The sequence below is a fragment of the Corvus cornix genome, chromosome 7, assembly GCF_000738735.6.
Source record: "Corvus cornix cornix isolate S_Up_H32 chromosome 7, ASM73873v5, whole genome shotgun sequence".
Taxonomy (NCBI): Eukaryota; Metazoa; Chordata; class Aves; order Passeriformes; family Corvidae; genus Corvus; species Corvus cornix.
The window spans coordinates 6499514-6523273 of NC_046337.1; the positions used below are offsets into that span (position 1 = coordinate 6499514).

General features: G+C 36.8%; 1 protein-coding gene across 1 annotated transcript; it reads right to left on the reverse strand.

Moving 5' to 3' along the window:
- Positions 1-435: 435 nt before the first annotated feature.
- On the reverse strand, positions 436-22613 carry ACMSD (aminocarboxymuconate semialdehyde decarboxylase). Its single transcript, XM_010407134.3, has 10 exons — positions 22490-22613; positions 19586-19630; positions 16885-16981; positions 12996-13045; positions 11460-11696; positions 9274-9367; positions 7607-7702; positions 6967-7139; positions 830-928; positions 436-610 (listed from the first exon to the last, which is right to left on the reverse strand). The coding sequence occupies exons 1-10, from the start codon at positions 22610-22612 to the stop codon at positions 548-550; spliced, it is 1077 nt and encodes a 358-aa protein (XP_010405436.3). The 5' UTR covers position 22613; the 3' UTR covers positions 436-547.
- Positions 22614-23760: the final 1147 nt, after the last annotated feature.

Sequence of the window (23760 nt, forward strand, 5' to 3'; positions counted from 1 at the left end):
TGGCAGCTAAAATGTAAAGTCCCGACACAGACCTTCTCCATCCTATCACAACATTGACAAAGCAGTGCTGAGCTGAGTGTGGTGTGCTGCATTTTCCAGCAGTAGATAAAGGTGAATGTTGCCTTTTATTGGGCATCAACATTGTTTAAATTCTGTTTTAAGATTCTTTCAAATTCTGTTTGTCTGTTATAACAAAGACAGAAATATAGTGGGTACATAATTTTCTCAGTTCTTTCCTTCCTAAGAATCAAGTCCTAGTAACATGGCATTAATTATAATTCAGAGATTCTTATTACAACTGCAAAAGATGAAATCTCTCCTTTGTTATGAAAGCAGGGATTTCAGAATTGTTTAAAGACAGCCTAAATCCTCAGGCAATACCTGTGCATACTCATTTCCAGTATCCTGGCTTTTGTTTTGGAAATAACAGGAGACTGTCAGATAATTGTCAGTTTTATTTTTCATGTGTACAATTGCCCATGCCAGTAGAAATATCCCAAAGGATTCAGTGTTATTTCTGAAGTTTAGCCTCTTTAGTACTTCATGATTATTCAAATTGTTTTCTGCTAAGACCCAAAAATTCCAGAGCATTTCCAGCCTTGAGTTTATCCTGTAAAAACAAAACATGTATCTATGTTTGCGCTTAACTCATATTTAACTCAAATGCATTTACTCGTGCTTTAAAAGGAACTGCTGCAAAGACTCTAAAGGGTCTCTTCCAGTCTTTGCAGAAATCAGTGTACTACACCGATTTTTCAGTGTTTGACCTCATGTCTCAATCCAGAGACTTAAAAAGGAGGGAAAACCCCCTCAAATATAAAAATCATACCTTCAGTTTATGGTCAAAATCATCCATTGAATCAATTAATTTTCCAGGTTCCAGTTCCCCAAGTGGAAAAGGGTAATCTGTCCCCAAAATAACTTTGTCCTGGCAACAAAAAAAAATTGTACATTTTTAGTAACATTAAACAATAGCATTTAAATAATATTAATACTAACATGGTACAATATTAAGTTAACATGAATATTATATTTTAAACTCGTAAGTGTTAATTTTTTCAGATTTTAAATTTTTTAAAAATTAATGTTAAACAATAGAGCACATGCTTTTTGAAATGTATAATGAGCTACAAGAAGTTGTATGTCTGTATTGGACTGATTAATTATGAAAGTGAATACAAAGATCATATTTTCCACTAGGAAAAGAACAAAGCCTGAAAACAAAGACTCAAGAGTTTATTGGATGAATTTGTGTTGAGTATCTATTGCTTGGGTGAATAAAGCACAATTAGGATTTTTGTACTGTGATTGATTTTCTGTACTGTGGTCCTGGTTTGAAAGGTAACAGCCCCTGCAAGTGGTCTGCCTAAAATGCAGTGATTAATCTTGGTTAAGTGTTGCCATAATTAAATGGCCAATAAAGGATACACAGAATTCTTCCTTCTGAGTTTTGATTTACTCATTCCATGCTCTGCACTGGTGTGTGGAGTACAAAATTTGTATAAGACTTTTTGGATACATTTCTTTAAGAATCTCAGGAAGTTCTCCACCAAACTCAGAAAAGATGCTTGGATTTGCAGTCCTGAATTTGAAATTTTTGGCTAAATACATGCACACAAATTAAAGTTATCTATGGGTGAGAAGAATGTAATAAGTGTAATAAGAAATAGAAAACAATAAAAATTATCTTCCCAGTGATACTTTCAAAGATGTAATAATGGCAATGGGGGACTACTGAAAACCTGATACAGTGGAGAATTACTACAAACACTGATTTTTTTTCTTTAAGAATTTAATTTAATTTAATTTAACTGGTATCCAACTTCAGATAACAAAACCTAGATCTTATTTACAAAATTTCATATATTTCTGAAAGTCTGCAGCTTTTTTAAAATGTCATTGTCTTTGAGTGGGACTGGATATTAACTGCGGGTTTGAAACACGTATCTGAAGATCTGGGTGATGTGATATGCCTTGTTTCTGAATGCAAGCCAGTGAAAAGAAAATTCAATAAAAATCTCTGTGCAGAATCCCTGTTATCAGAGATGAAAAGAAACGGGCAGATCCTCAATAGGACCACATTGTTTATAGGTTCATTTTCTCTCTGGAAGGCTATTTCCCCATTTTATCTGCCTTGGAGAGTGCATACTGCCAACCCTCTCGATTTTATCAAAAGTCTGTTTTCTTTTAGGCGTCATCTCCTGCAGATAGGAGTATTTGAAAACCCACAGTTTTCATTCAAAATGTATGTTTTTAAATGTCTCATGGATTTGAAGTCAAAATGATGAATTTTGGGCACTTGTTATAATGTTTGAGCTCAGTTACCAGAGTTCAATACTGAAACAGGGTGAAGGGAACACCATTCATTTATTTTCTGAAATGGTTTGTTTTTCTTAGTTGTCAAATGCTTTTAAAAATTTTTTTTAATCTCCACTAGATGTCACCCAAAAGTCTCTGAAAGAACCTACACAAACCTTTAGCCAAAATCTAAATAGAAGAGACACCTTCTATTGTTCTATCCCATACTGTTGTGTTCTAATTTATTATAGAAGACTTGCCACAAGATTAGCATAGGAGAATTTATACCCTCTGTCTAATAAATCGACTTCTAAGCATAGATTAAACAAAATAGATTTGGATGTGTGCACTTCTGAGCAGCTAAATATTTTCTTTTATTTATAATATTCAATTAAATGCCAAGATGCTTTATTCAGATAAGAAAAACAAATGTCATATATTTTATGATTAAAAAAACCCAACTGAAAAACATAGCAGGCTTACATGAGAAAATGGATTTTTAAGTAAAGCAGAAGAAAACACAGAATATGTCCAGCTGTTTACTGGGGAAAGTCAGGAAAATCAGGTAAGAAAGGTTTGTACATCCTTATTTACATCTCTTATATACTAAACCACAAAGAAATCCCACACCCTCACAGGAAAAATATAGATTCATTTTTCTTTCCCTCTATGTGGAAGTATTTCACAGCTAATCATGGGCTCTATTCATTAGTAGTAAAGTTAAGAGCTGTAAATCAGTAAGAAAAATTTGGGAGCAGCATTCTTGCTGTGCTCCCAGTGATCTTAGGCTGTTCATTTGTACTCTTTGAGCTTCAGTTTTGCACCCATCTGTAAAATGGGGGTTGCAATACCTGTCTTTAGCAATCAGCTAAAGAGAATCAGCTTCAGAGAAGTGCTGTGAAGCCTCTGCAGATGAATAATGCTCCTAGCATAAGGGATGTACTGTTATATTATTCCAAAGAATATCAACAAAGTCAATTTTCCCTGGAAGACTTGGAGATTGATTCCTTAATTAGCACATCTCTCCTATTAGAGAGGTACATGGGGCTAATGATTAACCTCAGTGGACCCTGCTACTCAGCACAACTTTTTTCACAGTAATAGGGACCAAAATCTGAAAATGAATCTCAAAAAGCTTTAAGTATGACTTCATCCTCTTACATAAGGAAAAATTGTATTTGCCTTGAATTTCACCTTCTTTCCTACTACCATGATACACCTGAAAAAAAGTCCAGAAGACTATAACCAGTTCAGCTCGAACTGCTGGCCAGAGAGTGCTTTGCCTTTGGCTGATGGCTCTGGAGGAATCACCATGGGGAAGTTTTTGCAGAGATGCACTGAATCATTTAATCTCATGTCAACCCAGTTCTTCACTTTTTATAGCCAGCAACGTTGGGGATTTTGTGTTTATTTGTATTCCCCTCATGCTACCTCATCACGGGGAGAGCAAAGGACTGCAGCGATTCTGCACTCTTACAAAATTCTTTCTCAGAAATGTGTATTTCTGCTTCCATCCCCAGTTAACCTGCACCCCAAACTAAGAAGGGATGAGCTTAAGTGGACACGACTCATCGCAGCTGTCAGTGGATTTTAACATTGATCAGCTCAAGGCCAGCACGCCACACGCTGGTGCCAGGCAGTGGCTGCTCCCCAGGGACCCAAAGCCATGGCCAAGCACATCTTCACACACGCTGATGCCCTTCCTGCACAGCTCTGAGCTGCTCTCTGGAGAGCTGGCCTATTTCAAACCTCCAGCTCACAAAGTTACAGTGTCAGCCTCGAGACTCCATCACATCATTTTTAGCCCAGCATTTATTAATCTTATATGTGTTACTCTGCCAACACATGACTGCACTAAAAGTGCTGAGATATTTGGTGTTCTTTAAGCATTTGACTCATGGAACAGTGTTACATGAGAATGTAAACTTTCCTTAGAAAAAGAGGGAACTTTTTAATCTTCGTGGCTATAAAGTAAAGTTTGAGATTGTGATATGAATGTTTTTGTTTTCAAGGATAAGATGCCCTAGGCTATGAAAAAGAGAAAAAGTTCTCATGTGTGCTAAATCATGAGTAAAAGGTAAAGATACCTTTTGGGTGTCTGACTCATGATTTTTCAGCATTGGGATTCCACCCAATGCCGTACTGTTAAGGGCTCAAAATTCTCAGAGGACAATTAAAGAAGATGCCAACATCCTGTGTACTATGCTGGCCAAAGTTATTGTGTTAAGACTCTTAATTTTAAAAGTCTGTTGACAAAATAAACAAGACACCAGAGAGGCTAATGCTGAGTGACTTTTAGATTATCAAATTACAGTCCATAATCTCTTTCTCCTCTAAGAACTGAATTCCAGTTGCAAAGACTAATCATGATTAAGGACCAGAGTCTATGGGTAGCTTCTTAGGACGAAAGGTAGAGAAAAACAAAGTGTGGTGCAAAGCCAGCAGCTTTCCCACAACAGCAATAGTTTAGAGCAGCCTTGAGGTGCAAAGCTGACTCTAAAGCAGAAGTGCCCTGAGACTTGTGCTCTACACAAGTTCAAACAGAAAAAAAGTTCAATTCTTCAGCAATGGATTCAGCATCCTGTTGTACTTTCTCTCCTGCTTTGCTCTTGACATCTACAGTTCAGCTTAACAGATTCAGATCACAAAATGAATCTGTGGTCTCAGCCAAGCTGAGTCACACAGCTGCTAATTTACCAAGGTCTTTTCAACAATGGCAAAACATGTCTCCCAGCATTTAAAAATGGATAAAAAGAAACAAGTGAGTGATCTTTTCTCCTTGCACTGGCAATTTAAAATTCAAGAGCTAGACTCATCCTTGTGTACTGGAACTGCATGTGTAACAAAAATATACTTAGAATGAACGTGGTCTGGATTTGGGAGATTTCTCAGAAAAGGAGGTAACAGAGACAAATGTTGGACTGTTATTCCATAAGCCTTTGGGTGTCTTGTAAAATGAATGTGCACATCACACAGAGAAAAATTTTAAAATCTATTGTAAAAAAACACCTTAAAGCCACTTGCTTACTCTAAGCTACAGTTAGATTCAAAAGATAATGCATAGTAAAAACTCCTGAGCTGTGGACCATGATATATTTGCTGTTTAGAGGTTGGTAACAGAAATTAAAAGAAATCAGTATGGGGCTGGAGCCCTAGTCTTTTATTAGCAACCCATTTGGTGCCTAGAACTTCACCCCTGGCACAGAGATGGCCACCTGAGTTAATGTTCTAAGAACTTTCCAATACTAACTGCTTATTAGCAGATCTTTTTAAAGTAAATTGACCTGGGTTTTATCTTACCATTTCTAATGGAATTAGGCTCCATGGCAGTTTCTTTGCACATTTTATGGGGCTCTTCCATAAACCTATTTTTGGTTCAAGGTGGGTTTGAGAAAAAAGATATTCTGTCTCCATTCCTTAGAGCTGCAGTGTTACTGTATTGTACATACATACACACTTCACAAAAGTTTCCATACTATTGTTTCAAGCTGTAGTTTGCTGTCACATGGTTGAATTTTCCATGACTCTTCAAATGCAAAGTTTTCCTAAAAGGCACAAGTCCTGCAGGGGAGCTGCAGGCAGAAGCCCAGCCGCAAAGCTACAGACTTCCTGTGCAGCACGAACTGAAAACCCACAGATTTTACAGTCCGATACCTGAGCTCAAAGTACCACAATAAAGAAAGCAATAGTGCTGCACTGTTATTTTTGTCTGGCCTAGGCAAGTCACTTCTGTACCAGTTCTAGTACAGGTTTATTGCAGTAACCTTTTCATAGTATTAGAGATGAAAATGGGAAATCAACAGATTCTTTTCTGTAGAAAAAAGCCAATCAGCTGAGTGGTGTTTGTGAACTTCAGTCACACAAGAGGCCTTGATGACAGCAACAGCTCCATACCATGTGAACCTATACACTGATGTACAGGAAACAGGACTGCAGCTGTTGAGACAAGAAAATCCCTGTCAGAGCTTGTATTTCTGATTTGACATCTGGAAGGTATCTGCCTCTGGCTGCAGATACTCCGTGAGGGGCAGAGATCAAAGCACAACAACAGGTCTCATTGATTTGCAGTGATCCATTGGAAGCTGGCATGGTGCCGTCTTCAACCCTTTCCTGAGCATTTACTAAATGAGGAGAGATTATTTGAATGTTTTAGGATTTTTCTGCCCCATGTTGTACCTCATTTAAATGGTTTGCTAACCTACAAAGATTTCTCTACAAACAACTAAAATACTTTTGCAAACCCATAATGGTTCTCTCTGACATACTCACAGAATCTTTCCTTATTACTGATTTTTTTTTTGTCTATAGCTTCCCAAGTGGAAATACACTTTGATTTCTTCAAGCATGCACTTGAATTTGAAAATTAAGCCATTTGAAAACCAGGCTCCAAATTGAAGCAGTCTCTGCTTGAAGTCCTGTCCTGAACAAGCTTAGAGAAGGAACCAGCCTCATGGAACTAAGGTTGACAATGCATGATTTCCTGGATTAAACCTACCATTTCAATAAAACCACATAGTAAAAACATTATCACCATGGCAGAAGCCCGTCAGTTTATTTCACTGGGTGAAGATGTCTTGTTCCTGCTTTCTTCTTCTCTTCTCCTTTTGCTCTTTCCTAGAAAATTAACTGAAGAAGGACTCACCCACTTCTGGAAGCATTAAAACTCACCTCTCCTACTACATTTGTGAGCAGCCTTAGTGCCCCACGGTCATGGACAAGAGAGTCTGTGTAAAATGAGCCAAGGTATTTTCTTGGATCCACCTTATTATCCATGGCGCACAAATCAGGGCGTACATTGAATCCATGGGAGATTCGCCCCACTGTGTATGGAAAAGCTCCACCTGCAAGAAGGAATTTTTCATAACAGCAGCTGAAAATGTGTAGGAGGGGAAAAAAGCCACATTATGACCACAGATCCATAAGTTTTACCGTCAGCTCTTTAGAAAGAAAGTGCTTTGCACCAGCAGCTTTTTATTCCTTTACCTTCATTAGCTTCTTTCTCTGTTTTTCTCACTTCTTCACTACTTTGATGCCCAAATTCCTCCTGCTGCTTCCTTGTCCCTTTCCTTAAACCACCTGCTGCCTCCCCTTCCTCCTTGTTTCCCTTAAAGGCTGTTGTACCAGTTCAAACCCTGCAGGCTGGAGAGTGTTCATAAAAGCAGCTGATCTATGAGATTGTCTTCTTTGGGGTAATAGTGCTCAGTTAGTGGCAGGCTTCACATGGTGACCCCATTAGTTGGGATACCAGAAAATACAACTGTGCCATGCTCAGCCAAAGAACAGGAGTTTCACATGGTACATTACTCACCTCCATGTGCAAAGCAAACTTTCAGCCTAGGGAATTTTTCAAAAATTCCTCCCATAATCATGGAGCAAATGGCCATGGTTGTTTCTGTTGGCATGCCTAAGAAGAAAAACAGCTTAATTATATAAAGCTTTACTTTTTAAACTTCCTATTTGATTTTTAAATGTTATTTTAATTTTCTTCCATTAGCCTTGAGTCTACTGAAAAAGTAATAGTTTCAGGGCAGCTGCCAAAGGTTATGCATTATTTCTGCTGGAGGGACACTGAGTTGAACTGTAATTAACTGAAATGAAGACACAGGCCTGGAAGTGAAGATCTTCTGAATTCTCAGTCCAGTTTTTACTCTATACCATTAGGACAGATGACAGGCAGGTTGGGTATGTCCTGAAATACCCAGTACAGGCCTGATTCCTGTTATCCTTGCTTAAAGACGAGTCTGGAATATGCCAGCTTGCCTTCTCACCTGTGCTTGTGGGTTTCTTTTGCGTGTAAAGGGGGGCAGATATGTTGATGGATATTCCAACATGGATTTGGGGTTCAGTTATGATGTGATGCCAGATCCTACACTTTATAAATAACCTGTCTCTCTCTTTGCTACTGGCTGAGTTGGATGCCCAGAGTTAGGAACAGAACAGGAATTTAGGTTCCTATAGCAGGCCTCAGCTTCTGATCACACCCAACATATTTAGAATATCATGCCATTTTAAACACCCAACTTCAGACATCCGGCTTGAAATTAGGAACTGAGTTCCCCTCATCTATGGGGGAAACAACACCTATCCACCTCTAAAGGTAATTTTTATTGATGTTTTACCATATGCTCAGATGCAAAGCCTTATTAGGCTTAGTGGGAAAGTATTCAATTTACACTTTGTTAAATAAATGCAATAATTTTATTTTCTTCTTAAATCTGTGTTGTTGAGCCTGTTCTGATTAAGACTAACTGATATTGTTGTCAGATAATGCACTGGTGATTGGGACAGCAAGATTTTCCAAGCAGAACGTGCATTATATATATATTGTGTATGTGTTTCAGAACTGGTGGCAGTGTGAAACCCTGCAAAACAAACCAATGCAGAACAAAATACATGAGGGTAGAATTATATCTAAGCATTTCTGGGTGGCAGAGTTCTTCTGCTGTTATTCAGTGTTATGATTTGCCAATCAGATGGGGAAAAACCAGAAGCTAGACAATATCCTACATCTACTGAGAGCTTTTAAAGTACACGTTGTTTCAGCTACAGTTGAAAGATTTATTTCCTCTCTGATCAACCTGTTTCTAAGAGATAACCCAAGAGATTCTAGGGAGTAATGTTTGGTTTTGCTTACTCCTTCATTTACTCCTGTTATTTTTGAGGAGCTCATTTCTGAGATGATTCACTTCTCCCTAGTTATCTGTTCTTTGTATTTGGGACAAAAGAGAATACTATATTCTGTTGCTAGTGTGAATAATTTTAATTCTAAGTATTTAAAAGAGAAATTAAACAAGTTTAGAAACAAATGGCTGCTGAATTTACACAACAGACTTAATCATAATACTAGATGTAAAAAAAAAGTTTGACAAAAAAAAAGATGTAATTTTTCTCTCTACTTGTGTTTTACTTGGCAACAATCTCCTGGGCATAATCCAATTCATAAATGTAGGTTAGGAAAAGTAAATATACACGTACCTATTAGCCAGGGAAACCAATATTTGGACATCCTCCCATCTATCTGCATGTCCCAGGGATGCACAAAGAGACAGCAATTTAATGTCTCAGCAGCCTGCAGCAAAAAGAAAAAGTCTAAATCTTGACTAATCTTACCAAAATGCATCTTAGATCTTAGTCATGCTTTTAAATGACCTGGAAATCTGTATTGAGCAGTAGCACTAGTAATGAAAATAGGCTCACAAGCAAGAACTATAAACAATAGTTGGCTATATTTACTCCTTTGGGCCATATTCTGAACTCCTCACCCAGTTTCACAGCTCTTCCTGTGACTACAGGACTGGAAGCATAGATGATATCATCTGTTTATTAAGCCAAGTGTTTCTCAGAATAATGCAGTACAAAAATGCTTTTCCAGTTATGTTTTTCAGCCATCCTGTAGTATAGAACTCAGTTTAAGCAAACATTCTTTTGGTTACATTACACATATGAGATGAATACTTGTAATGTCTTATAGAATCATTTTAGGCTGGTTTTGCAGAATTGTTCCAGCTGCATTCAGAAATCTTCATTGAGTTGCCCTACATTTGTCTCCTTTGGTCCTCTGCCTGACTTTAAAAAAGTAAAAAATATTCCTAATCCTTCCTAAGAGTTCAAAATCTGGCTGTATTCTGAACAATAATCCATCTCTACGCAAGTATGGTAATTTTTACAAAACTACTGACATCTTTGGAAAGGAAAACAGAAGAACAGTGTTGGATGCTGACTGACTGTGTAATTTAACTGTGTGCTTAAATTTAAATACACAGTCATCAGAGTCATTCATATGCTTAACCAGGATTTAACAGCTTCATTTTGTCAGATGTATTTCTGGACATGCTCTTGTTGCTAAGGAGATTATCACACATTTGAAAAATTTGAGTTTATTTACCCATACATGCATAAATAAAAGCTGCAACTTTCGGATCGTGGAGAATAATTTCCATCTACATTTGTAAAGTAAAAATAGCAATTCAATAACTGGCCTGGTAGTTTGGTGAAGTTCGTTATCCAATATGGCTTAATTTCATAATCTGTATTATCCACAGATATTTCTAAAAATGATAGTGGTTACTTCCTACATGTGTGAATCATAAGCTGAAAGATGTACAGTATAAGAGAGAGATCCCAGAACAAGAGGGGGATCTCAGCAGCAGAGAGACATGGAGTTACTGGAGAGAGTCCAAAGATGATGAAGGGACTGAGCATCTCTCCTGTGAGGAAGGGCGGAGAGAACTGGGACTGTTTGGCCCCGAGAAGAGAAGGTTCGGTGGAGATCAGGAAACATCAGGTTGCCCAGAGGGATTGTGGAGTTTCCATCCTTGGAGGTATTTAAAAGCCACCTGGGCATGGTCCTGGGATCTGGCTGTAGGTGGCCCTGCTTGAGCAAGGGGTTGCTCCAGGTGGCCACCAGAGACCTTTCCCAGCCTCAGCCATGCTGTGATTCCATGGATGTGGGCATCTCCAAGAGCAGATGCTGATACCTGACTGTATGTGGCCATAAGAACAAATAATCCAGGTGCTGCACCAACAGAGCTTTTGAATAAATTGAGCATCCTGCAAAATAAGCTCTGTGAATCAATTCCAAGGTGACAGCGCTAATAACTTGAGAAACAGATTCAGAATGTGCATTGATTAAGCCCCTAATTTAGACAAATGACCACCCTCATCTGGACCTCAGGCTATTTAAGAAATGTAATCTATTAATTCACTTGATAATCAATACATTCAGTTTGGAACTTTTGGTCCTGTTTACATAGTTCTGTGTGGTACTTTGGTGTTATAAGTATCTCTGATAATCTCAAGGAGTTTTATCAATTATTTCAATAGGATTGGATACAGTAACTTGAACAAATGCAAACAGTGCAGAAATGCTTTATTTGTTACTGCACTTATCCTCACAAATCAAGAAGGCAGATCTACAGTGAGAACTCATACAATAAACCAAAATTTGTTATTCATTATTATAAAATATATTCCAGAACGTTTATGTTACATTATTGTCATTATGTTCTATAATGAACTATTATTTACAATTAAAGCTGAGTGTCTCTGATCACTAAGCAGATTGGAAGGCTCAAATTATGACTAAATGTGCTCCAAGGTATTTTTAGACAGAATTCCATATCACAGTATTCCCCCAAAGAAGGAAAGCAACAGCTACTCACAGCATAAATATCGTACAGCTCTGGGGCATTCAGGTCCCACTCATTGACATGAGATCCTATCTGCACTCCTGGAAATCCAAGTTCATTCACACAGCGATGCATTTCCTTCACAGCCAGGTCTGGAGCTTGCAGAGGTAATGTGCCCAGCCCAATAAACCTCTTGGGGTACTTTTTTACCGTAGCTGCTAAGTCATTATTTAATATCTGGGCGAGATCTAAAGTATCCTGAGGTTTGGCCTGGTAAGATATGAAGCAGAACAGTACATTTAAATATAGTTCTCAAATGTTATCACCTTTGGAAGACATTGGATATATGTCACTGCAAACAACTGATAGACAGGGTTTGAACCCAAATTTACTTTACAGTTCTGAATAGCTAAAAACCAGTAGGGCTAAATTCTGCCTCACTTAAAAACCTCTGGGTGCAGTTCTGCTTTTTCTCTTGAATATTTTATCAACTGCTGTTGCCTTTACTGCTCAGGATGAATGTAATAAAGCCCAGGGTGCTGATGCACATAAGTACCTGGTCTTCTGTGTAAAGCAGTCCCCTGGTTTTGTTTATCCAAGTGCAAAAGCCTCAGTATATAATTTTTTTACATAGCAATGAATATTTACTCTCCTATTACTGGAGCTGAGGAAAAATAAGAAATGTGAGATGCTGGAGCATGCAAATGCTACAGAGAAAGCTTGAGCAAACTTCTCTTGCATTCAGAAGGAGATAACAGCCATAATTCTAATAAGAAACTGCAATATCCACACAATCAATCTCTGGTCTTCCCCCCCCGAATACATATTTAATGGAAAATATTTCCTTAGATACTAGAATAAAATTTTGAAGAGATGTCACTAACAAGAAATTCTGAATATCAATGGTACTTCTTTTATGTGGGCTTAACACAATGGTTCTTAATGCACATATCCATATAAACATCTTGACCTGTACACATTGCTAAATAGTCACATTGAGAATGTATTTAGAGCTGCATTTTGCTGTGATTTATCTCCTCAGCCTGTTTTTATTTCTTTGAAGCATTCAAGATCACCATGTGGGGATCATGGGAACTTAAATTTGCTCCTGAATTTTAAGATTCAAAGCATTCTAGGTTAATGAGTCCTATGCCACATTTAAAATAAAGTGGGACAAAGCCAGAAATACATCTTTTATGTCTTTTTTTTTTTAATGAAAAAATACTGATTGATGTCTAGCTTTCATGGAATCTGTACATATATGTTTGTCTGCTAACCATGGATTCATGCTGTATAAATTTTTTCTCTCCATTTCCAGCTGCCCCCATAAGGCCCCCAAAAGAAATTCAGCTGTTGTCGTGTCCTTTCTCACTGTGTGTGCTCCGGTGCGGAGCTTTGCCAGGACATCCTGCATACGTCTTCTCATACCTGCACTCCTTTCTTGCCTTTTCTTTTTCACAGCAGAACAATTCTAGGGACTCCTTCAAACACCTAATTTGTAGGAGGATGCATTTGTGTTTTAAAAATGTTGCCACATATGAATTATGAAATATGTTAGTAGGAACCTACCCAGTAGCTGAACATCACAGGGACTGTGGACAGGACTTGGACTGTGACTCCTGAGTAAGAAAAAGCAAATATTAATGCTTCCTTTTTTGTTGTCTGTTTTTGGTAAAATGTTACAATTTAAAAAGTACTTTGGTTTGAGAGGCAGAATGTAAAGCTTTACTAATGAGAAAGACTGATTTAACAGTGACATGGATCGATTCTTTATCTTTTTAATTAAGGATCATAGCAATGAATCTCATAGTGCATCACTTTATTAGGAGTTGAATATTGTTGGTAAGCAGACAGAAAAAAGCACTTCCATACTCCTGCTAGATTATTTTTGAAATAAAGTTTTTTGATTTTAGAAGTATTTAGTATGCACATGCACAAACAAAATAGCTATTTAACATTATTCTCAAAGTGACATTAAACCAACAGAATTCACTAACTTGAGTTTACTTTGGGGTCACATTTGTCATATATATTAAATAAAGAAATGAATTAGCTCAAAGATAAATAACATTATGTTAACAATGGTTATTAAACAATGCTTTTCTAAGTATTCCCAAAGCTGTATTGTGTTAGGTTTCATTAGTCTTGTGTCTGGACTACTGAGGTTGTAAACATAAGAAAATCTGCCTGTTTTCAGAAATAACTTTGATGTTAAAAATAAAAATAATTAAGTCCATGTTGTTTTGTTTCTGTTCAAACACAAATCTGTATCATAACTTTGTGTGTGACAGGTTACAGGAGTGAAAACAACAAACCTGGCAGACAAACAAAATAAACAATAAACAATAATTAGGGCTTCACAAAATAGTTACATGCAAAAATGTATTTTTGTTTTTAATTTTAGGTCTGTTTGTAGTATTTTTGCACATATCTTGTCATGCTTTAAAAAATTTAACTTGGTTGTTAGTAGTGAAACTACTAGAAAAAAGATGGCAGAAAAAACTCTAGGAGAATGAACTCTAGGAGAACTCTAAGACAATGACTTGCCAAAGCACTTGAATGATTAACAAAATGTTTTATCCTCCTTCTCGGAAGTTTAAGTAGGAAACAAGAGGAGAGGCTGACTCAGATTGCTACAAGATCTGATTAATTATATTGTGTACAGCAGCAACAGTTTTAGGGGTAAGGATTAGGCCTGCAAAATTACATAAATACTGAAGTACAGCCCAAGCTGGATTATCCACCAATATGGACACTTGATTAGTCTGTTGAGAACATTCTCCATGTTTTCCACAACAAGCCTTGTATCTGCTTTCAATCCATTTTTACACTTCTGAGCAAACTTAATATAAACCTTAAAGGTACATTTCCAAGCTGACTGTTCCTAGACATTAGCTTTAGGAAGAAGAATCAGCACAGAAAAGCCTGTACTTTTTTACCCTCTTCAGAGGGTTTTACAAAGAAGAAAATAACAAGGAAAGACAGTTAGGGTGAACTGATACATTTTGTCAAACAAAACTGTGATGATTTGTGTCACAGAACTGTGATGTTAATTACTTTTACAGCTTGTTTTATTGAGTTACATGGATAGCTTGTTTTATTGAGTGGATGAAGACAGAAGTATGTACATCAATTAGACCTAGGGCATATGATTAGGAGAACTAATTGAGTCTCTTTGGTCCATTGGAGACCATTTCTTATTACTGGCAAGATTTCTTGGGCATTGCACAAACAAAGCCTTTTAGCAACCAAGCTATAAGTTATCTCTGAGTTAACAATACCTTTCAATGACTGATTCAAATTTTGTTCAGCTGGGAGACTCCTTGCATCTTTGTCCCAAAATTACACCGTGTTTGGAGGTTAAATTTTTGGGTATAATCTATCTCAGCCTGTGTTACAGAAAGCAGTCTTTGGACTAAGTAGCTACAGCTTTCTAAACCAAAAAGGAAAAAATGTGGTCCATAGTCTTTATCATTAGCTGAGCAGTAAGAATAAAAGAATGAAAAACAGCAAGGCTTTTTTTTCCCCCCCACATAATTAATTGGCTGATGCCTGTATGTCTGGAGTGCTGTAATAAAAAGGGACATTTTTAGGGCACAAGTCACCAGATGGTGCTGTAACATACAGGTTTAGATTTTTTTTTTAACCAAGCGAGCACTGTTTAGTTCATGGAGAAATGTTGCAGTGTTGCTTTTATGATACATTTTCTTTTCTGGAGAGCTGCTGCAAAAATTTGAAAAAAAAAATCCTCCTGTGTTTTCCCTTTGTCTACAACAAATATATGAAGCACAACTGTTTTGTAGAAACTTGCCATTAGTGCTGAGGGAAATATCTGAAAGAGAAAGATGCCCAAAGGCTATTTATGATCCACTCTGTAGTTGAGTGATTCAGTAATCCCCAAAATCCCTGAGCTAACTCAGAGAAACATTGCAGTCTAGTCAAAGCATGATTCTATGATTCTGTGACAAGGCAGCATATTTCAGAGTTTGCAAAGACTTTCTGGCATTCCCATTAAATGTCTAATGGTTGGAGTTTGAAATACTGCTTTTCCAGGGTGAAAATGAAGTAGGTGAAAATGAAGTAGATGAAAATTATCTAAGTTGTGTTTACATAAATTGCCCACTATCTGGTGAGTTCCCAAGCTGGCCTATGTGTTGCACTAAACCTCCCTAAGAAGAATTACCCAGAGTATCTCCTTACACAGAATACAGAGTAATTTAGGTTGGAAAAGACCTCTAAGATCATTAAGTCCAACCATTAATCCAGCACTGCCAAGCCCACCACTGAACCATGTCCCCAAGTGCCACATCTACACGTCTTCTAAATCCCTCCGGGGATGGGGACTCCACCAGGGCTGTTCCAGGGCTTGACAACACTTTTAGTGAGGACATTTTTCCTAATATCCAAACTAAACCTTCCTTGGTACAATTTCAGGCCATTTCTTCTTGTTTATCACTTCTTATGTTGCAGAAGAGACCAACTCCCAGCTGGCTACAACCTCTTTCATGTACTTGTAGAGGGTGATAAGGCCTGAGAGGAGGAAACAATAATCATGAACATGCTACTTATACAATATATCCTCTTCTAAGCAATTCAGGTGTTTGTTCCTTATGAAAAGTTGGAGAAGATATTCAAGTTGTGTCTACTGGGAAACTGATGTAGGAACTATTCAGGCCTCAATCTAAGAAAAAATAATCTTTAATAACTTAATATTTCTCTTACAAGAGTGATGTGGAGCTACAGTGTTAATAAGAACTAGCAAAAATAATTGAACAGACTAGAAGTTCCTTCCCTCATCCTCAGTCTCCCATCTTACCAGCCTTATTTAGTAATTGCATGTATGTAATTTTAGTAATTGCTTGCATGTAACATGATGGAAAATAAATTTGCAAATTTGGCATCTGGTTAACTTTCTAAATGAGGAAAGCTCCCTTTTCTGACAAGTAATTGTACCAGTTCTCTAGGCTCAGAGTCCTCCAGCAAAAACACAGAATGAAGCTGCAACATGGCTAAACAGAAAAAATGTATTAGAAAAGGAAACAAGAAATACAAGAAATCCTATGTGTAAGAAGAATATTTTTAACATATGGAACAAAAATGAAAGGGTTCCCTCCTCCTTTATGTGAATCACTTTTTAACTATAGGGTATGGTACCTTTTCAAGTCCATGGTCAGTCATCCTTACTTATGCCAATAAGTTCCTTATGGCCTTAAATCCCACCAAAATTAATAAAGTCATGTGGGGAATAAATTTCTCCTGAAAATGAGGAAAGTTATGGGAACAGGTCCCATCTGAGCATAAAACATATCAGTTTCCAATGACTTTCAAGAGATTTAAGCTAATGAATCAGTATGCTAACCCTTTTTTTGATATTGTTGTTGAGCACTTTCAGATGCACTGACAGAGAAGTTGTTACTCTAAATGATGCACAATGATTTGAATTCCTCCGTGGAGGTACCTGACTGGTCCATCTCTTTAATCCGTACTTCCGGGTCCCAGCAGTTCTCTTGAATAACTCTAAAAACCTTTCCATCCTTCATCATCTTTGCCTGTCCCTGTGAAATGACATTTTCATATATTATAAGTGTGACAAAGTAGTACCTGCTAATTTACAGTCTCTTGAGTATATTGTGCTCCTTACAGGAATTCAGTGGCAAAATTTTGATTTTTTTTTTTTTTCAGTAGGCATTTTTAAACAAAAACTATTTTAAAAATAGACATGAATAAGACAGTCATTTATAGTTCAGATTTAATTCTTCAGAATAATTTTAAAAATCCCCTTTCTTCTGCAATGTACATCACTCTATTTGGAAAAGATATCAGGTACCTTAATCCAAGTTTATCCTCAAACCAAATTGTGACCTCAAAACAATGCTCTAATTAAATCTGTGCTAAATTTTCCCTTTGGGTATGTATGTGTTCTTTTAAAGTCGATAGCACCACAATGATTCCAGTAACTACAGAAATAATTGTGCAACTCAGTTAATTTCAGTCCAGTTATTTCTTATCATCAGTGATACTGAGACAAAAGGGGACCTATTGTGTTGTCTTCAGATTACATTTTCTCCTTCGGAAGAAGAAAAATATTGAAGAATTTGGGGAAAAATCTCAAACAAAACTTAAACACAGTATAAGCCCATGACCTGAATTAGTGTAAAACCTTTCTCATATGCCACCAATTTCCAGACTTAGGAAGTTCAAAATGTTATCACAGTCATGAAATTTAATACTGTTCCTTTATCAGCACGGACAATTTTAAAACTTCATATTTGCTTGATGTGTGAATTGTTCAAAGAGACTGAGTAGGCACAGTGTCACCACATAAGCAAATTGTCTGTTACAATGAGGGGTACCCACAAGCTGCTACAGACTTGTAGAGACACAACAGGACTTCTGTTGGCACAAATGGGTGAGATACAATTCACCAACACCTGCCAGCCCTGCGTATTTCTTGTTGTTTTCATCTACTGTAGGGGTAAATGGAAAGAAAGGTGATGCCCTGATGCTGTGCACGTGGAGTGGGTGAGGGCAGTCATGCAGCAGATGCACTGGGCAGAGAACAAACTCCATCTGCAGTTAAAAACTGAAAACCACACGAGAAAACACAGTAGCTCTTCCTTCACCTTCCCAGTAAATAGGAGCTAAGTGAAAGTTTTTGGGCCCTTTGAGAGAGAGAATTTGCTCTCTCTCCAAAGGCCACTTTATTTTTCCTCACAAAATTGGTCTTACTTAGGATTCTGTCAATTTTTCTAAAGAAAAGAATCTGTTAAATCAGAATATTTACTACTGGTATGCTCAACCAGAGGGGTTTCTGTACCCTTCTTCTGAGAACTCAAACTGTTCTTAACCTTGAATTTATTATTAACTTCATACATCATTCACAAATATACTGCCCTAATGAATATTTTAAAGCCCTCCTCAACAAATCTATGTGTGCTGCCTTGGCAAACTGTCAAGTTACTTGTTAGCTGTATCACAGGTTGTGAAAATTACTTGAAATATTACAACTACAGGGTCCTGATCCCCATGTGAAATACCAGGTTCTTGTAAAATTTGTTTTCCAACCTGAAAGGTTTACTGTAGCCATACACTCAAATACATTAAGAAAAGTTTAGCGCATTGATGCAGGTTGTCCAATAAACAAAAAATTATTTGGGGTGTGAGAAAAAGGCAGAGTAGAACCAAGCACTACATCACATATGAATAGATGACATGGACTTTACTGTTCCATTCTGTTCTACATTTCTCTATCCTGTTCTAAAAATTATCCAATATTTAATGTTTTAATTAATTTATGTGGAAATTAAGGTTCAGCAGACCACATTTAAAATTCTCCCATCACTAAACTACTCAGTCACATCCCAAATTGCACTTTTCAAACATGCACAAAATTATTTTCTTCCAGTTTGACCCTGCTGCTTTTTAACAGAATGATATGAGAAGCCTTTGGGTTTTATTTAGTCTTGAGAGTTAACATCCCCAGCTCCACATGTCTGAACAGGATTTTATTTTGCCATGCACTTTTTGTCATGCAAAATTTCCAGATGGAAGTAGGCCAGACAGAATTCTCTGCAGAGCATGTAAGGCCATTATTGACCTGCCACAAACTTCCTCTGCAAACTATTTTTAGCACAGAATTTTAGCATCAGACCTGTAACACAATCGCCAGAAATGTGTCCAATCATCGTCTCCTTCCTGCAGCTGCCATGTATCCCAAAAAGCTGTGCCATCCATGCTTTGGTTCCACAGATGGCTTGTTCTTGTTTATTAAAATACCAGCTCCTTTTGGGTTTGCCTCTCATACAGATGACTGCATTTAACTAAAAACAAATCTACATGTAATCTGCTTTAGCCTGACCTATCTTATTGAAAAGAAATTCTCAGAGCTATCCATTCCAAGTGTTAAAACAAGATGATGAAGAAGAATGGATGCTGGTTCATACAAGAGAGTGTGAGTTTCATCTTTCAGGCAAAAGGTTCTGCTGAGGTATGGTAGGACTGGACTGATACTACTTCATAGAAAATAGACCTCTAGGGAAATCTGTATCAGAGACTAAGCCAATCTTATTGCCACTTGAATTGCTTCTTAATAGATCTACTGTGAGTTTGTGTTCCTGATGACAACACAAGATCAGCTCTGAGCACCAAACAGCCCAAACCTTGCAGTGATGATCCAGCTGCACCCATCCACCGTACCCATATCTCTGTGGAGGAAAGAAGAGAAAGCCAGTGCTAGTTAGCTCTCTGCAGTAGTAATAGTAATAATAGTAATAATTGCAATAGTAATAATAATAATAATAATAATAAAATTGTAGCTCTTACAAAAATACCTAATTCAGGAGAAACACTTATACATGCTCAGCTTTGAGCCATAGTAGCCTCACTGACTTCAGAAGTGCTGAAGTGTAGCTGGACTGGACTAATAGTGTTTGTAGATCTGGAACTTTAGCTCCCAGTTCAACATCATTTTAAAACAACTGCTTTAAAAATGCTTAAAGTTGCTTACTACATTGAGGTTCCAACTGAAATAATTTTGACACAGAAAATATTAAATTAAGCATCTGGCAATGTGGAAATTGAGCTGACAACTTTCCAATCTGTGATCAGTTAATCATTAGCACAAAGATGCATTGATTCCACTCTTCAGCTTCCATGATTCAGCAGCAGGAGTGAAGGTCAGCCTCTTATCTATTAATATTTAAACAGCAAGAGAAGCTAAAAAGGAAGCTTAGATGCTCATTGATTCTTCTAGAGAGATTCAGAATTGTTCATGCAAAAAACGCAAAACCTACATAAGAAGCTGATTTCCTTTTACTTTCATAAATTATCCATTAAGAATGAACTCTTGAAATCTCTGAGTGAAAACAATGCTCAGAATTCCCATTCCTCCAAAAAAGAAACATTTAGAAGGAAACTAAGTAAGAGCAGGCATTTCTTTCACTGAAGTGTAAACAATTTGGATACAGTCCTGAATTTCCTGTGATACCAAATCATTACTTAATGCCACTGTGAGCTTTCCTAATGTGGCTGTGCAGAGCCAAACCTCCTGACGTCAGCCAGAGATGCAGCCACTGGGGCTGTGTTCTCTGCTTAACTATGTAGATCTTATTTAAATGTGTACATTTATAGGTTTATACATATATATAAATACTGAAATTTAGGGAAAATTTAATGAGTGACAATTAAAGAGGACTTTAAACTAGAACCATGCTAACTGCAATTGTAAGCTGAGGAGAAAACGAGTACCTTAAATGGGTAATGAAGGAGCACATAGGCAACAGAGAAACTCAATGGTCTGGTTTTGAACTTATTTTATTCTTTCTTCCCCTCAGGTATTAGTTGTAGGTATTGACAGTCCTTATCTGTTCTTTTCTATGATTTTTTTATACTTGTGATAGTTTCCTAGGCTGTTAAACTGGTATCTTGACAATAGAATTTTCTAGGTTGAAGGTCCAGTACTTACAAAGCTGGAAACAAGACAGAGAAGTTTAGCACTAACTAAAAGTGTGCATGTTAAGATGCCTCATTGGTTTTCCTTGCATGAAATGGAGAGATCTGTGTTAATGACTTGAATCTCCAGAGGACTCCAGGGAATTCTGAGAGTTGTTTTCTACTCTGAGCCCATTAATAAACCATTGAATCACTCAGAACAGAGGGAAAAAAACCTAGCAGGTGGAAATTAAATTTTAAAAATTTGGTATTTGCCTCTTTATCTGTGTTTAAAGAAATGCAGTGCTGGCCCACAGCATCTAGCATTAGTGAATTTAGAACATCAAGGAATTCTTGGAGTTATTTTATCTCAGTGAATGTATTGCCCTTTTAAAGTACATACAGACAAAGATATTTAAAAACATTTAAAAAACCATATAAAATCAGAATGAAGAAACTTATGGGTGTTTTTATGAAGTTATTGTACAAACAAATACAACAAAATCTGCAACAAGCAAAAGTAACCTGTCTTTGTAGTCTGGATATTTAAATTCCTATCCATTTTAGACAGACATAATTATTCTAAAAGTATCTGTAGCCTATATACATATCCAGTGTATATGTGTTTTTCATCAGGAGCTCTTATTATTACAAATAAAAGGTTCAAATAGATTTTAATAAACACCTTCATAGATAAACAAGGAAACAAACATTCCTTTCCAGGAGGGTTTATGCATAATGATGTTTTTCATGACTAATGAAGAAATAATCCTATGTATGTTTTTAATGCCAGGTTTTCTCATGACTTTTTTTCTAATATGCTGTTTATGTTTCCCAGCTGCTCTCTCTATAATATTGACTGAAACGGGACTGCTTAAATCACAGAAGTATAGAGATAATAGATATGAAACCCTTTCAGATTTATTACATTAAAACTTAAATGACATTTTTCATTCTCAAATACATTTCACAGGATCATGAGAAATATTGAGGACAAGAATAAATTTACATCACTGAATACTACTACTACTAAAATAATAATAAGTTAACACTTATAGCTTCAGTATTCTGACAACTGAGGTTTTCTATTTTAAATACAATAAGCTACTTCTTTCCAGTAACTGAAGAAATAACAGATATTAGTAAAATTATCATCATCAATTAGCTGTACTTAGAGTGACCCCACTCCAACTGAAGTTAATGACTCTCATGCCTCTGGGTGTAAGATGGGAATGAATTTGTCTTAGTTAACATTAATCTTGTCTAATATTTGACTATTTATTTTATTTAAAACAAAAGGGAATACCATTTAGAAACAGAACATCTCTATTTTTATCAAGAAAGTGGAATTTATACCTTATCATTTGCAAATTTTGGGTCTCAAAAAACCCAAGGAGAACGGTAAGAATTGCTTCAGAATAAATAAAAAGTCCAGTTTTACATCCCTTTCTGACTGGGACTCTTGCTTTGCAAAACAGTGCAATACAAATATTTTACAGCTGGAAAAAAAAAAAAACAGACTAAAACCTAGAGATATTTACCACAGAAACCTTCATTCATTTTTCTTTCAAAAATCACATTGGTAGAAATGGTTGCTGATAACATAAGGCACTGAATATCTAAACTCTTATTACCTTTTTTAGGTCAGGCCATTCCTTAGGTAGAATGTGGCTATGAATATCAATTTTCATTTTTGAAGTGTCAGAGGAGAAATACTCCCTCAATGCTAATGTTTTCTGTGTCAGTGCTGCTATCATTCCTGTCCCTGGGTCACAGGTCATTAGCTTTGGCTGCTGTCCAGATCCACCTGCTGTCCTATCAGGAGAACGAGGTACAGTGGCCAACCAAGAAGCCTAATTCCAGAGGGGTGGTTCCCCAAAAGAACAAAGATTTCGAGCAGAAAAGTCCCTGTTAATGCATAAACTGCAGCTGACCGAGGGCAAAGGGAAAATACTTGTTTATATTGGCACCATGAAGGGATTTATTTCACACTGACTCTAAAATGTCGAAAATAATTCAATAAAATTGAGTTAGAATAAATACATTAAAAGTTCTGACTTGAATTTCCTTCTTTCTCCATGTTAGGTTGTGAAATAATTTGTAGAGGGCATATAATGTGCCCTTGGCAGAGTCACACATCCTCATCTATTCTCTTTTTTTCTCTTGCATTTTCTTTAAAGTTGTATTAAGCCCCCTCCAAAATACTGAATTGTAGCCAAATCTATGCTCTGCATTTTATATTCCCCCTCCTCATCATTGGTTCACTCAGGATATTTACACAAGCTACTGCATAATGGTGCTTACAGCCTCTCAAGATGCCTCAATTATAGATACATAGATGTATTTCAAATATAACAGCTTCTGCATCCTAAGTTAAGCTTAACTGGAGCTATTTCAGATTTCCTGTGAAACTACATCTCATCTTTTGCCCTTTACTCAATTTAGAATTACACTTCTTTGCTCAAGATACCCTTGCTCTTTATTTGTGCTGTATTTTTGTCTGTAATTTATTCCCCCTGTAGTTTTATTTCAGTGTATGTTACTCACACAACGTCCTCTTGTGAGTGTTTGTTAACCATTCCCTGATTTTATTTTTTGTGAAAAATGCTGATTTTTTTTTTCCAAAATGAAATGCTGCTGCAAATCTTTCAACTAGAAATCAAGTATCTTGAAAAATAAGTGGCCTTTTTTGTGTTATCCTTTTCCTGACTTCCCTATTTTATTTGGGCTTGACAGAAACCCCCAGACTCTTGTATTTCTGCACTTGTTCACTCATTAAGCAAGTCTGCTTTGGATTTGGTCAGATAACTTTCTTAAGAGTTATTTTTCATGCCAGCTTCTTGTGCCAGGGTTGTTTGGTTGATCTTGTACTTCTCTGCAGCAAGAGGTCACTGAAGACTGAATG

Bases quoted from the DNA above. Each gene is read 5' to 3' on its own strand.
- ACMSD (XM_010407134.3), bottom strand. From the start codon at position 22,612: ATGATAGCAGCACTGACACAGAAAACATTAGCATTGAGGGAGTATTTC. The intron at 9,368-11,459 runs GTGAGTAGCTGT...TTTTTGCTGCAG, and splicing joins AGCTGTACGATATTTATGCT to GCTGCTGAGACATTAAATTG. The intron at 7,140-7,606 runs GTGAGTAATGTA...TCCTTCTTGCAG, and splicing joins AGTTTGCTTTGCACATGGAG to GTGGAGCTTTTCCATACACA.